General features: G+C 44.6%; 1 protein-coding gene across 2 annotated transcripts in view; it reads left to right on the forward strand.

The window, feature by feature from the left end:
- The window catches only part of ldlrad3 (low density lipoprotein receptor class A domain containing 3), a 255,998-nt gene that overhangs the window by 25,259 nt on the left and 215,155 nt on the right, over positions 1-15,584 (forward strand). For both annotated transcript variants that reach the window (XM_079502466.1, XM_079502465.1), the window contains exon 2: positions 11,384-11,530. In XM_079502466.1, coding sequence (XP_079358592.1) covers positions 11,384-11,530 — 147 coding nt within the window. The remainder of the gene's footprint in view (positions 1-11,383; positions 11,531-15,584) is intronic.

Genomic DNA, 15,584 nt, shown 5'->3' on the forward strand with positions numbered 1-15,584 from the left:
ACTAGTGAGTGTAAAAGCCTGAGATAGTACATGGGCTAGTCTAGCCCAGGGATGTCCTTGAGGAGGTTCCAGGGGGTTCCCAGCTGATAGTTGGGAAACAAATGGACCCTTACATATCTGTAACTCAGAGAGCGTACAAATGGAAACAAATGGATGCTTAAGGGTCCATTTGGTTCAATTTATTCACTCTCTGAGTTAAATTGATAGGATTTCACTGTGCAGTTCATGGGGTCCCAGAGATAAGAATTGTCCAGATGGCAGGGGTCCGTAGCCTAATGCATATTCATTTAATTTAATCTTAATTTATTTAATTAATGGTTTTACATGATTACATTCATTTACTTTTTTTATTACTTTTTTATTACTTTTTTACATAGGCTATTCCACAATGAAAAGGAACAGGAAGAAATTAAATCTTACTTATACCTGCCCCTATCTACAATTAAAAAATGATCAAACAGTTGGTCCTTGAAATTAAAAAGATTGAGAATCACTGCTGTAAGCAACAGACCAATAACACGTCGGTCTGTTTGCCGCACAACTGTAAATATGTTGTTACCGCGTGCACAAGCTGTAGGTGGTTTTTGTTCTTTAAAAGGCAAAGACACGCGGAATCAATGGCACTGTCAAAGCTCCTCTCCACAAAGTACACAAATGCTTCCTCCCTGCTTGGAGGTGAAAGAAAGCACAAGGGATTATTATTTAGCAGGAAGAAAGTGTAGTAGCTGGAATGAATTGTGAGGGAGACGTCAGGAGAATATGGAGCAGGAACAGCGTTTCCCCTTGTGGCCTTTTCACATCCGCCCTCATCTACACTGCTGTCAGAGCCACAACTGACTTAACATCAACATCTCTCCTTCTCCGTTCTGGCATGCATCCTTTTTACTTCAGTGTGCTGTCAGATTTCCTTCCTTTCCAAATCTGTTTGTTCTTCCCTAGTCATGCTATTGTTCCTGGTGTGGAAGTGGTTTATGGGCCGTGCTGCTCAGTAAGGAGAAAAATAAATGCAGTAATATTACAACCCTTAAATCACAGTAAAACGACTTACAACACAGCTATTGCGCAAAGCGAATGCCAACACAGTGGCTGCAAAAGATTAGGAAAACAAAGTTTGCGTTTCATGAAGATTATATCCATAAGCACTTATCTGAGAGTCCAGTCTAGGCCTCATTTAACTTTATTGTAGATTTCATTCATTGTGCACTCATTTCAGATTGTGGTAACACAGGAGAAATTATCTTTACAGGTACATTAATACAAGTTTTAGCTTTTGAGAAATGCCATGTAAAGCATGACAGCAAAATGATTGCCTTCCACATTCTCCTATCTAACATCAGGGTCTTGAGCTCTACAGTGTTGTTAGCGAAGCTGTCGTGCCGCAGTGCATTTATGTAGGACATACGTTTGACTCCCATAGTGTCAGTTTGCTTGCCTTGTTCTCCACTATGTCCTTATGGTCTGGGCACTTTCCTCTAATGAGGTCAGTTGATATCAGTTAACTATAAATGCCCCGTTTAATTTGTATGCTACTGAGTATCAACAACTGCATGCTGCAGTCTTCACTTGCTCAATAAAGAAAATATCTATAAATTCACAAAATCTCTTTGAGTAAGTGAGTGAGTGAGTACAGTATGTCCTTCGCGTATCTGACCGTGACCTGTGTTTGTATATCGTATAGCACTGGGCACCAGTGGTTCTCCGAAAAGCCCTATAAATCCACAAATCTCTGTGTCTGTCTGTCTCTGTCTGTCTGTCTGACTGTCTGTTTTTGGGCCTTTTAAGTAGGCTACTCTTGCATAACCATAGGGGCATTCTTTCCAAATACTACTTTTTCCACTTTCTTCTTTTTCTTTTTTTAAATAGGAACGACTTAGGTCCTGACTTAGACCAAAATGTTGCTAGTTTATTTAAAGACAGGTACAGGTGTTTTATAGTGTTTGAACTGTGAACATGTAAGTTCAGGTGTGTGAAAGACTTTTGATTACCTATTCCTGCACAGTAGAATCCTGTGTTAAATGTTAAGTAAACTCAGAGAGTGTAAAGATGTGACCAAATGGACCATTTGATTACCTTTGTACACTCTCCGTTAGAAATGGATAAATGAACAGTGAGGATTATACCGTACCTCTTCTGCACCGGTACAGGTCAGCTCGTCAGAGGGCGCCTCATCTCTGCCTGGAGTAAACACGGATGAGGCACAAATTATTAGAGATGGGCAATATAATCGATATGGCAATATCGCAATATTTTATGTCCCAATGCTGTAGCGATACTGAGTCCAGGCCATAGTATCGCAATTCTTTCGGAGAAAAAAGACTCCCATGCAAAGAAACCAATGGTAGATGTCTGGTCCTGACAGTCCACTCGTCTAGATGTCGCTGTACTATTCACAGCTACAGTTGGAGGCCATCGATATTGTCCTTTTCTTTTTGCTGAGGTTTGCGTGATCTGCGTTTTAAACATTATGTTATAATTTAGCTATTGAAAAATAGCAGATCTACAAGCTCATAGCGCGCCACCGAGTGGCGCGCTACGAGCTTGTAGGTCTGCTATTTTTGAAAAATCGTGAAAATATTTATTTCAGAAAACTGGAGGATTTAGATGGATTTTTTTTAAATTTTGAGGTCAGGCCTAAATGGGTCAAATGATAAGGGACAATATCGGTGGCGCCCAACTGTAGTATCCTCCAGTGATTCATCTCAATATATCACAATATTAGTTGCTGCGAGAGTGAGGTCTAGCCAACACCAACTTGTCCTGGGCATGACGTTAAACTGTACCGTCCGAGAGGACCGGCGACCCTCGAATGTAAACAACCACGAAAGGAAACTATGGATCATTACACCATTATCACAATTATATCGCAACGCAATATATCGTGATACAATCGTATCATGACCAAAGTATCGTGATGCGTATTGTATTGTATATCGTGAGGTACTTGCCAATACCCACCACTATAAATTATAATTCAGATTCACAGAATGTACAGTCAGCAACATAATAGCATTATTCTCCAAAATCCAAATAGCATAAAATCCAGTTATCCTTGCTATTTCTTTCTAGATTGTATTTTGGAATGCATTTTTCAATCCCTCTAATGGCTATCTCATCTGCCATTATTTAGAATGCTATCAAATGTTTCTCATCTGACAAGTAATCATAAATCTTTTACAAAGAGAATGTAATGTAATTACTGAACTTTATTTCTATAATGGATTATCTTTGTGTTTTTTTGTTTTGTAAACACATTGCACTCACGGGCACACACACTCACACATGCACACGCACACACAACCCACACAGACTCATACACGCAAGTGGCATCTCATAATTGAACTCCCAAATTGCATTCCTAGTCAAAGCCCTGCATGGGCTGTGGGCTTGGAAGCTTTAACGATGTATTAAGGCTTTACTGGCTTTACGCTGCCACTGCCTGTTGGCCTGTGTGTCTGTCAGTGGTATACCTTTGATTGAACCATACCACAGCCACTTAAGACTTTTATACTTCATCAAGAACAAATAGAACAAATACTTGTTGAATTAATTTATACTTTTTTTTTCGCGCGGCAGTGTTGCTTGCTCAAAATAACAGACTTTCCATGACGGAAATAGCAGATCTACAAGCCCACAGTCATAGATCAGCTATTTCTGGCATGCGACACAGTTATATGCCTAAAGGTAAATTGGGCTTCAGTCTCTCTCTCTCTCGTGGACAGACAAACACCCATAAATTACATACATGCTCAAAGAGACAGTCAAATTACCTCTACCACCCACTGTGTCTCTGAAGCTCCTGATACGCCCAGGCCCATTAAAAATGGCACATGAATGGGAAGGTAAGATCCTGCCCTTGACCATGGGTTTTTATTCAGAGCCAGGCAATATTGATCCAGTATTTTTCATTTCCTGCAAACATGGAAAGACACGGCTTTGTGTTTGTCTTGGGATTTACTGAGCTTAAATCGACTTACACCCTATCCTATCTACTGAAATAGCAAAAAATAGCTAATCTATAAGTTCACAACACATTGTGTTTTGGACAAAGGATCAGTTGTAGATGAGCAATATGAATTATTTCTCAGTACACATCAAGATCCATTTAGGGTCCACTTGTAGCACACTGTATTGTGCCAGTGTGTTGCTGTGTCCGCCGGCCTACGACTTGCCACCAAACATTTGTGTTGTAATGCTTCCGGCACAGTCTGTCTAACCCTTCCACTTCTACCATACACAGAGATTTGCGAGGCACTCCAATCAATTTGCCGTTGCCATTTCGGTCTATGAGTCACCTTTCAGCCCGGGGCCAATCGATGCTGGTCAGATCTCTGCTCCTCCTCCTGCTGATGGGGTCACAGTACCAGCACAGAGCCAAGAGCGATGTTAGATATAGATTTATACCACTGACCTTTTGCATCCCGGAGTATGGGGAATAGAACACGTTAGGGTTCCTGTTACTGGGAATCTAGTGGGTAGAACATGGTGTTACTGATATATTACTCTATTACTCTATTTCTACTTAACGGCTCATCTTCCACTCTCCGCTTTCCCTCTCCGCAGTAGTAACTCCACGTAGCCTGTTTTCTTCTTCTCCTCTCTTTCATTTTCACTCCCTCTCCTTCCATTGTTTTCCATTGGTCTTCTGTCTACCCTCAGGCACTCTCGCATACAGCCTTGACGTGTTTCTGTTTCTGCTATATACCATGGCCTTGACAGTGTTTTTGTCCTTCTCCGCCCACTCTACTATCATGATTTATTTTCTCCACCCCCCTGGTTGAATAATATTACAGCTGAAGTACGGTGGTGCTTCGCTAGTGCAGGCCCACGTCCAGCTGCGCACCTGGAGAGAAATGGTACGGAGCTCAGCATCTATTTCTCGGCAAGGTTTATAAAATGTACAATTGGCTCTGCCAGGGGTACTATACTGTCATTTATGAGTGAGTAGGTATGATGTAGGTGCAGAATGATTCCATTTGTTATGAAAATGTCCACTCAAACTGGGGGATGGTGTACTAAGTTGTGTGTATTAGGAGGTAGCTAAAGCATGGGCTGTCGACATGTTCATGTAGTCTTTAGGTTGCTGTTTTCTCCAACATCATTGTAAAGTGTAACTGTGGAAACATTTGAATCGACGGAGTGAAGTGTGGCATTTCTACCTCTAGACCTTTGCTGTTCCAAAACCCCAATATATTTGGCCTACTAATACTTCAATACTTCAAGGAACCACAGATGATTCTCACATTTGGAATGTTTTGGGAATGTTTCAGTTATTTCCTGTTTAACCCTTATTTTTATTTTAAGCCATGAGCATAAGGTCTCAGATTACTTGGTGAAAGAGAAAATGACATTGTAAAGTTAAAGGCTAAAACACACCCCAACATGGGAACTCAAATGGCCACTAACATCATGGTCTTGTTAAACTCTGTTTGGAGGTTGTTTATTGTTATTATTATGTATATTGACATTCCTAGAAGTCATATAATAAGAAGGCTTTGTTTAGGTTAGCTGTGGAAAGAGGTGGCTTATTTACTCCAGCATTCACAAGGCTCCAAATCCAATAGAAAATAATAGGTTTTGCACTCCACTTTTGCACACCCGAATAAAGCAAACTCAGCAACAGTACTGCACATTACACTCGGCACAAGATCATAGCAATGTTTTCGCATTGTTATTGGATTTCAGCCTGACAAAATTCCAAACTTAATTTCTATAATTATTCAAATCCATTGGGAAACTTTTTTTCCCTTTATTTATTGTTTTTATTCTAATTGAATGGGCTGAGTTGCAGTAGCCAAACATACGGTTCAGTGTTCACCCCTGGTAAACTGGCAAAAAGAAAAAGTAGTAGCGTGCAAATTTAAAATCACACCTGTGTGAACTGAGTGGTGCAACTCTGTGTGGGGGTCCCCGGGGGGTCCCCGGAACTTCTAGACCCACAGGAACGTGCCCAAGGTGCCAGCCCGCTTCCGGCGAACTGTCCCAGGTCCGAAACGGTTGAGAAATGACAGAGTTACCATGTGGGGGTCCCCAGGGGGTCCCTCTACTGTACTGTACTGTCACTGTACTGTACTGTCACACCCGAAACAGCGCCACATGGCTGCTAAAAACTCAGCTTCCCATCATGCACCTGTGCACAGTGTGAAGCTCAACAGCGCCACTTTGTCACCTGTTGGTACTCTAAACAGACATACACGCATGCACGCATACAAAGGAACACACATTGCTGTTCAATGGAGTGGTTGCACCAGACAAGAACAAACACTAAATGGATGTACTAATAGCCTAAATACGCAGTAAAATCTTCTGTGTTAATTTGTAAGGGTCCATTGGGTTCCATGTGTACACTCCCGGGGAGTTAAATGAATACTATGGATTTTACAGCGTAGGGGTCTTCGTGGACATACGGATGGTGGAGGTGGGAGGCGGAACGTGTTTAGAAGCAGGGATAGTGTAGTCAATATTTACCCTGAGTAATTGGCCCAAACTCCCCATGTGAGATACACAGGCTTCATCTCTGCCTTATCTCCTCTCCGGTTCTCTCTCTCTCTCTCTCTCTCTCTCTCTCTCTCTCTCTCTTTCCTCCCTCTCCTGCACTAACACACACACACACACACACACACACACACACACACACACACACACACACACACACACACACGATATTGCAGCCAATGTGTCACCGCATCGGTACACAGCTGTTATGTGCAACTGCACGTCGTCGAGGACTAAGGCCCTGGCCCGGGCTAATATCCATTCCATCATAGTAAATGAAATGCATCGAGGATGAGGGAGGGCGTGACAGATCCGTTGCAGAAATCAATTAGATCCTTCCGCGGGTCACCTTGGCCCTGCTGTGGTAAGCAGGCAACACTGCAGTGAGGTAATCATTTGGTTAACATACTAATAAAGGGCCTGTAATGAGCTGTGCAGGCCGTACAGCTCTGTAGCGGATGGATGGTGTGCTGGTAATGATGTGGCCTGTTAGTAAAAACCACTGTAAGCAGTCTATCCCATTACTGTATCGATGCCACGGCAGAGGCCCACAAACAAGGTGTGTTGAGCTTGCCAAAAAAGTAACACACACACACACACACACACACACACACACACACACACACACACACACACACACACGCACACATGCACACATGCACACGCACACATGCACAGTTGCACACATACACTCATATACTCATATACTGTATAACTTAGGATGCAAGAATCACTCCTGGAGTATGCTGCTGGCGCCTGGCAGTGTTATAAACCCAAGGGAGAAGATGTAAGCTGTCAACCTGTCTTTCAGCATGTCTCTCTATCTGTCTCTCTCTCTGCTTTATTTGTCCATACACTGTACCTTCCTTTCTCAGGCACGCACGCACGCACGCACGCACGCACGCACGCACGCACGCACGCACGCACGCACGCACGCACGCACGCACGCACGCACGCACGCACGCACACACACACACACACACACACACACTCCTGCTCTCCAAGCAGCTCTGCAATTACCCCATTGACCACCCATCGTATCCCCAAAGTCGTTATTTGTGTGTCACTCTATGCTCCTCTTGTTCTGCATAGAGACGTCCTCCAGGGTTTCTTCTTCATTCTGTTACACTGAATAGTCATCGTGTGTGTGTGTGTGTGTGTGTGTGTGTGTGTGTGTGTGTGTGTGTGTGTGTGTGTGTGTGTGTGTGTGTCTGTGTATGTGTCTGTGTCTGTGTGTGTGTGTGTGTGTGTGTGTGTGTGTGTGTGTGCGTGCATGCCTCTAGCCTGCATGTTCCCATGGTGACTGTTGGCAAGTGGTGGTGTGTACATTAAAATCTGATTCGGTATTTCACACCAAAAATAGGCGATCTACAAGCTCCCAACGTGATGCAGTGAACCGCATTGTGAGTTTGTAGATCTGTGCATGACAAAACTATGGCTTCATGTTGCATGAGTTCATCCACAGACTCCAGCTTTCAGCTTGGCCTCTCGTGCCCGTGAGAGAAATAACAATTAGGACAATGCTCAAAATGATTATTTAATTATTACTCTGCTATAAACCAGTTCTCTTCATCCTGCGCTCCCTCCATCCCTTTATTGCGAGAGACAAAAGAGGGCTTTGCGTCATCCACCAGGGTGACGGCTGTTCTGCCTCATTTAAACGAGGCTCTAGTCAATCTGATGGAGCGAGAGGGCAGCAGGAGAGAGGTGCTGATGTAACAAGCACGTGATCTGTCACTTAACGGAAAAGGAGTCTAGGGATTGGTTGAGTCTAAGGGGCTGCCAAACAAAGCGGCATATTCTTCTGTGATGAGTTTTTGCCCAGCTTTGTGTGTACCAAATTTGAGATGATTTGATTGGCTGAGCTTGGAATGTGATGTATGATGATGTATGACGTCATCAGATTGATGTTGAACATCAGCAAAACAAAATTCATGTTGTTCTCCAGAGCCAAAGATTTCTCCTATAATGACATTCGCATATCTTCTATGAATGGAGTTGATATCGAAAGAGTCATAAATATCTTGGTATTTGGATTGATGAGAGACTTACTTTTAAACACCATGTAGAGGTCCTTGCTGGTAAATTGCGACAGAAAATTGGCCTTTTGTATAGAAATAAAGCCAGTTGTCCTGTCATTAGCAGAAAGAGGGTAGTTGAGGCAGTGTTCCTGTCTGCCTTGGATTATGGGGACATAATCTATAGACATGCAGCAGCATCCACTCTTAAATCCCTAGACTCTGTTTATCACTCATCGATTCGATTTATTACGGGTGATAGCTATGGTACTCACCATTGTATCTTATATAACAAGGTTGAATGGTCCTCCCTGACAGAGAGACGACAACTGCATTGGCACAAAGTTCTGAATCCTAAATTCATCTCATCATTTCTGAAATGGGAGTATGGGACTCTGAAACCTACCACACCAGATCATCACGAGACATGACCAAAGCATTTCCGGGGGTCCCCAGCCAAAAACGTTGAGAACCCCTGGGTTAAAGGACCATAGAGAGAACCATCTCTGTATCGTTGTTCTTGACATTACTGCTGCCATTTTCCTAAGAATGCGTGGTTTTTCATTTGAAACTTTCATCTAATCCAACACCCTGGACTGTTATTTTTCTTGTTGCGTTTGCATTTTATAGTATGGATTGATTTGAAAAGTCTTGCCAAAAATAGTCCCTGGAGATTATGAACACTATTCAGATGTACACAATTTATTGAGGTTTAGCCAACATTGACTCAGTTATTCAAGTAATTTGTTTAATGACTTTGAAGAACAGGTAAACAAACAAACAAGAATACAGTCATAAACGGAATGGTCTAGGTGTATGTGCGATATACGGACTATATGACCAAAGCTGTGAAAATGTATTGGCGTTCATTAAGAAGATGGTTCATTAAGAAGATGGTTCATTAAGAAGATGGTTATCTTCTTCTCCCTGTGATGTGTTATGGAGTAAACAAACATTAATTTAATTAACATAATTAATTAATCCCCATTATATTTGAAACGTCTGCTCCCCTGCTGGAACAACAACAACAACAACAAGAGTCCTCTTGATGAACAGCAGAACAAAGTTGCTACTCTAACCCCTCTGCACAACACTAAAATGAAACATGATTATGTTAGGGCCTTCTAAGCTCCACCACCCCCTGTACTGGTTTTTCATCATTCACTCTAGTGATTTAAAGAGAGGATGCTTGTGGGAGTACTGTACTGGCTACTGGGGCGTGCATCACCCCATCGCTTCAGTTTGATAAAAGCACCGACCTCTTTGCAACAGGCACGGCGCCTGGTGCTGCTATATGGAATTGGGAACGGCTCCATCGCCTGGTGCTGCTATATGGAATTGGGAACGGCTCCATCGCCTGGTGCTGCTATACGACACTGGGAACGGCTCCATCGCCTGGTGCTGCTATATGGAACTGGGAACGGCTCCATCGCCTGGTGCTGCTATACGACACTGGGAACGGCTCCATCCCCTGGTGCTGCTATATGGAACTGGGAACGGCTCCATCGCCTGGTGCTGCTATACGGAACTGGGAACGGCTCCATCGGCTGAGCTCGTTTTCAGCGCCGCAGTGAGAGCGAGCGGCCTCTCTGGTCTGTCCGAGGCTGCCAATTAGAGACCCGTAAGCTTTGTTTGTGAGCTTTATGAGCAGAGCCGCTCATCACAGTGTCAAACCTCAGCCAAAAGCCTGTCTCTCACATTCCAGACCGTTACTCCATGGCTGGACGGCGTCAACATGTAATGTTGCCTTGCAGCGGTTCAAGGAGCATCCACCCCACTTAATGCGTTTATTTCCTGTTTGTGTGTCTGCGACTGTGTGTGTGTGTGTGTGTGTGTGTGTGTGTGTGTGTGTGTGTGTGTGTGCGCGTGCGTGCGTGCGTGCGTGCGTGCGTGCGTGCGTGCGTGCGTGCGTGCGTGCGTGCGTGCGTGCGTGCGTGCGTGCGTGCGTGCGTGCGAAAATTCAAGATGGACACATCTGAGTCTATCATGCTATTACTTGCATCTGTCTGTTCTATCGTGTGTGTGTGTGTGTGTGTGTGTGTGTGTGTGTGTGTGTGTGTGTGTGTGTGTGTGTGCGTGCGTGTGCGCCCTAGAGTAATATTATGCAGCCCTAGACCTGCTAGACTGCTATCAGTGAATGACCCCCCTGTGTATTTGTATTCATGAGGTTGTCCTCTGTTTATTTGCTCTGAGATTGATACAGCTATAGAAATGGAGCCTCCGTTTAATATTTTCTCTTCAGAAGGTAGTAGATTAGATTATAATAGCCTCGCCTTTTGACATGCATGATTATCTCTTGAATGCGATATCCGTCTAGGGTGGCAGTGGCTCGGGAGGTAGGTCGGCCGTCTTCCCCAGCTCCTTCTGGCTTCATGTCGAGTTGTCCTAGACCCTAACTTGATGAGCAGGTTCCTTGTTGCATATTGTATAATACAATGGTTTTCAATCCTTTTCGTATGAAGGCCCATTATTTATTCGCCATTTGAGCCACGGACCACCATTGAGATTCAAAAAATCATTAACATTGTGAAGTACATCTTGATGACATCATCAAGATGTACTTCACAATGTTAATGATTTCTTTCAGGCCTACAGTTCTAGGAAACACAGCATGGGGGGACTTTTTATTATTTCCACAGCTCTAAGGTATATTAATGACATAGTAAAATGTTGAAAATGAGTGGAATTCCACTTTAAGGGAACATTTGGTTACCAGCTCTCCATCATTTAGCTGGGGACCACCTGGAACCCCCTCAAGGACCACTGGTTGAAACTTGAAAATCACTGATATAATGGATGAAGGATTTATTAAAGATTGTAATAAATTACCCTCTTCCTTCCCCTCTCTTTTTCTCTCTCTATCTTTCCCTCAGAGAGCCAGCTTCTCCCGGGGAATAACTTCACCACGGAGTGTAACATCCCGGGAAACTTCATGTGCGGAGACGGGAAGTGTGTCCCGGGAGGGTGGCAGTGTGACGGACTGCCCGACTGTTTTGACAAGAGTGACGAGAAAGGCTGTCGTAAGTCTCCCAACACTGCAAGCCCAAATGAGTGCATTTTAGCCAAGACAGATACAGTAGCCAATATTATCTACAGTCAGGTATTGCATCTCCTATACCCTCTCTCCCCGGATCCAATGGCACTGCTCTGGCCCTCCTCCACTGCTCTGGCCCTCCTCTGGCCCTCCTCCACTGCTCTGGCCCTTCTCCACTGCTCTGGCCCTCCTCTGGCCCTCCTCTGGCCCTCCTCCACTGCTCTGGCCCTCCTTTGGCCCTCCTCCACTGCTCTGGCCCTCCTCTGGCCCTCCTCTGGCCCTCCTCCACTGCTCTGGCCCTCCTTTGGCCCTCCTCCACTGCTCTGGCCCTCCTCTGGCCCTCCTCTGGCCCTCCTCCACTGCTCTGGCCCTCCTTTGGCCCTCCTCCACTGCTCTGGCCCTCCTCTGGCCCTCCTCTGGCCCTTCTCCACTGCTCTGGCCCTCCTCTGGCCCTCCTCTGGCCCTTCTCCACTGCTCTGGCCCTCCTCTGGCCCTCCTCTGGCCCTCCTCCACTGCTCTGGCCCTCCTCTGGCCCGCCTCTGGCCCTCCTCTGGCCCTCTTCCACTGCTCTGGCCCTCCTCCACTTTGATCCAACGGCACTGCTCTGGCCCTCCTCCACTTTGCTAGCACTTTTACAGCTGTTTAAACTCACCGCCAGTGAATAAACTTTCTGAAATGAGCTTCCAGTCTCCTCCCCCTTCTCCTGTCAGCCCCTCAGCACCAGTATAGCAGGTGGGCGAAAAACGTAACATTATCAAAGCGTAAGGCCGATTAGCGCCTGTGTGCTGGAAATTACGCGTGCATGCATGTATTGCTTCGGTAATGTTTGGTTTAATCGTCAAAGACGTCAGCCGGCTTTGATCTCTTTTGGACTCCTGCTGCTCTTCCACGCCCCCCCCCCCCCCCCCCCCCCCCTTTCCCCTCCCAACCAACTCCACTTAAAGAATGGAATGTTGAAGGTGGACTTTGCACCCTTGCTTTATTGAAGGGGAATGACTTGCTCTCTTACCCCCCCCCCCCCCCCCCCCCTCTCGAATGTGAACACACGCACACACGCACGCACACATGCACACACACACACTTTTTCCATCGCTCCAGGATTTCCCTCTTCATCGCACGTCTTCTTAGCTCATGCTTCACATTACAGAGGCTTGTTTTCAATTAAAACTCCAGTCACCTTCTCGTTGGTGTCGGTATAGGGAGTCAGCTTTCTTATCCCTGCCAAGTCCCTGCCCCACCTCCTTCTCCCCCCTCTAAACTCCTCTACAACCCCCCCACCCCCGTCGCTCGATGCAGAGACTTCTGGGCGCCTACGGTGACAATCACATATGGCTTGTCCTTTTATTCTGTCACCTCCTCCTCCTCCTCCTCTCCTTAACCCCAAATCGTCCTCCCCCACCAGTCAGTTCCCCGTCACTGCATCTCCCCCCCCCCCCCCCCCCCCCCCTCTCTCTCTCTCTATCTCTCTGTGGCAGCTTGGGGAGTCGGAAGACACTCTTCTTGACAAAACTTGCACACGGGAGACCATGTCCCAAGACACGTCAGCACAAAGTTACACGTACATGCCCACGCCAGTCCCTCTTTAACCAAAACTTTTCACTTGTCAGCTGTCTTCTCAGTTCAGTTCATGTTACTTTCCTTTCCCTTCCCTTTCCTTTTTTTCCCCCTTTACTTGCATTCCACCTTGCCCACTCTTTCACCCCCTACATACAGACAGAAAATGCTGAAAAACCGTAACGTATCCCCATACAGTAAACTTCTGCTTAACCCTGTAACACCCAGCGTTGCAATAATACAACATCTTTTAATTAATTCATTACTTAATTATTATTGTTTTTTCTGTTCTTTTTTCACCTAAACGTCATCATTGATGTTCATTGCAATGCCATTGCAATGTCATTGGTCATGATATTTATTTTTGTGATCATTAGAATGTCTAGAACATGTTTTATTTATTATTGTGAAAGATATCCCCCAAATGTTATTTTATATTTTATTATTATTATTTTAATTATAGTATTATAGTATTAATGTATTATAGTAGTAAAAAGTAGTAGTAAGGTTGAAATCTCTTTTTTGCGAGTAGAAATATATCCGGGTGTTACATTACATACAATTTTGCAAACCTAACTCCATTTTTAGCTGTCTTGTGTAAGTACACTGATAAGTTGCACTAATACAGGTATATATATACCCCATACAAAATAACCCATGTCTGTCTTCTGTGTATTTCTCTCATGAAATGAGAGAGTATCATGAGTAGTCCCACTAATGTACATAGATAAGAGTAATTGTTGTATCTATGCCATTGCCTTCTGTATATTTGATAAATCATGATTCATGATTATCCTGCCCCCTTATTCTGCACATCCCTGTTTGCTGCTAAAAATATTTTGCCATACCTGCGTCAAAGACGTTTTATCATACCAGCCATTCTTACACCATACCATTTTATTTTTTATCTTATCTATATTTTCTTATTATTATTAGTTAGTACTATTACTACTACTACTACTGCTGCTGCTGCTGCTGCTACTACTACCGTACTCTGTGTCGTTTCACATCGTTGGGCCTACGTTCAAAATCGACGAAGTTTCTCGTTGAGAGAGAGAGAGAAGCGAGGGTCATAGCTCCGGGTGAAGCTATGTGCTACGGGCGAGAGAGGTGCTCTGCATGCTCCTTAACCTGCAATGACCCCAACAGAGCCATCACACAGAAGAACTAGGGCTGCTGTGGTGTGGGAAGTGTCCCACTGAAGGCCTATTCATAGTCTGGATTTTCGGTGGTGAGGTGACCACCGCTCCGGTGGTGAGCTGACCACCGGAGCTGAAATAACGTTGAGCGGTGGTGAGTAAAAACAGAGAAGGGATGGAGCGGTGGCGGTGGTTTGCTCTTCACCGCGGCTCGTGACGTCATGTTGTAGTTCGGTGGTCACCTAACCACCGAAAATCCAGACTATGTATGAGCCTTTACTAATACATTCATTTTAACAATTAATGTACAGTTTGTACACCATTAACACATTTATTGCTTATGGCGGAATATTCCATCATATAAAATCCAAAAATGTGATCCCGGGCGCTACACACCCTCCGCCAACCTGGGGAGAGCAACGGACTTGAACTCATGCTTCCTCCATGCATGAGTGTCCAAGTTGCTGCACCTGACAGGGGGGAGTTTCCCTGGTTGGACGTAGCGCGTGGAAGGAACACGTTATTCCACCAGATCCTTTCCCCTCCATCAGGCGCCCTGGCTGGCCAGGGGGAGGCAGTTTAGAAACCAGGATTACTGCATGTTTTTTGTGAGGGTACCTACCCTAGGGGACATGGGTAGACCATGCAAACTCCACACAGAAATATAAATCCTTTTAATGATATAAAACGGGATCGCTGTAATCCATTTTTTGACAGCTCCTGTTACTTGGCCATGCCTTCTTCAGCGATCCTAGACATGTTTCGCTCATGCACACTCCCATTCACTTCCTTTGTTGCGGCCCGACTAAACGGTCTCTTCTCTTATTTTTAATAAAAACGGCAATGTTCTGTCATCATTTCTGACTTAATCAAGCATCTTGTTTGGAATATTAACACTTCTATAGAGAGATCAGACAAGGTAGCGCAATGTCTTAATGGAAGATTTCACCTCCCGGTTTTGTTGGGAAATGGAACGGGGCTTTTAAGAGTATCTTGGCTATCAGGTAGTAGCTCGCGCAACTCCAACTATCTTAAAGCCCCTTGAGAATTTACCGGGTGCGTGGTAGGGTCAGTAACTTTACAAAAAGTAATCTCTAAAAGAGAAAACCCAAGCACTCACGGAACTCTTGTTTTAAGGCACTTTTTTATTCTTAGAAGAGTAGGCATGGTAGCTGCAGAGCAGCAACAACGAACGCGTTTCGCCTTCATCAGCGTTGAATGCTACAAACACAGGAAGTGACAAACATGACTACACAGTCAACTGTACCAAAAGTGCAACCTTAAACAACTTCAGACACATAATGAATGATAATATAGACATCAGAGGCCTTGAATAAATATACATGC

This window comes from Electrona antarctica (genome assembly GCF_951216825.1).
Source record: "Electrona antarctica genome assembly, chromosome: 5".
Classification (NCBI taxonomy): domain Eukaryota; kingdom Metazoa; phylum Chordata; class Actinopteri; order Myctophiformes; family Myctophidae; genus Electrona; species Electrona antarctica.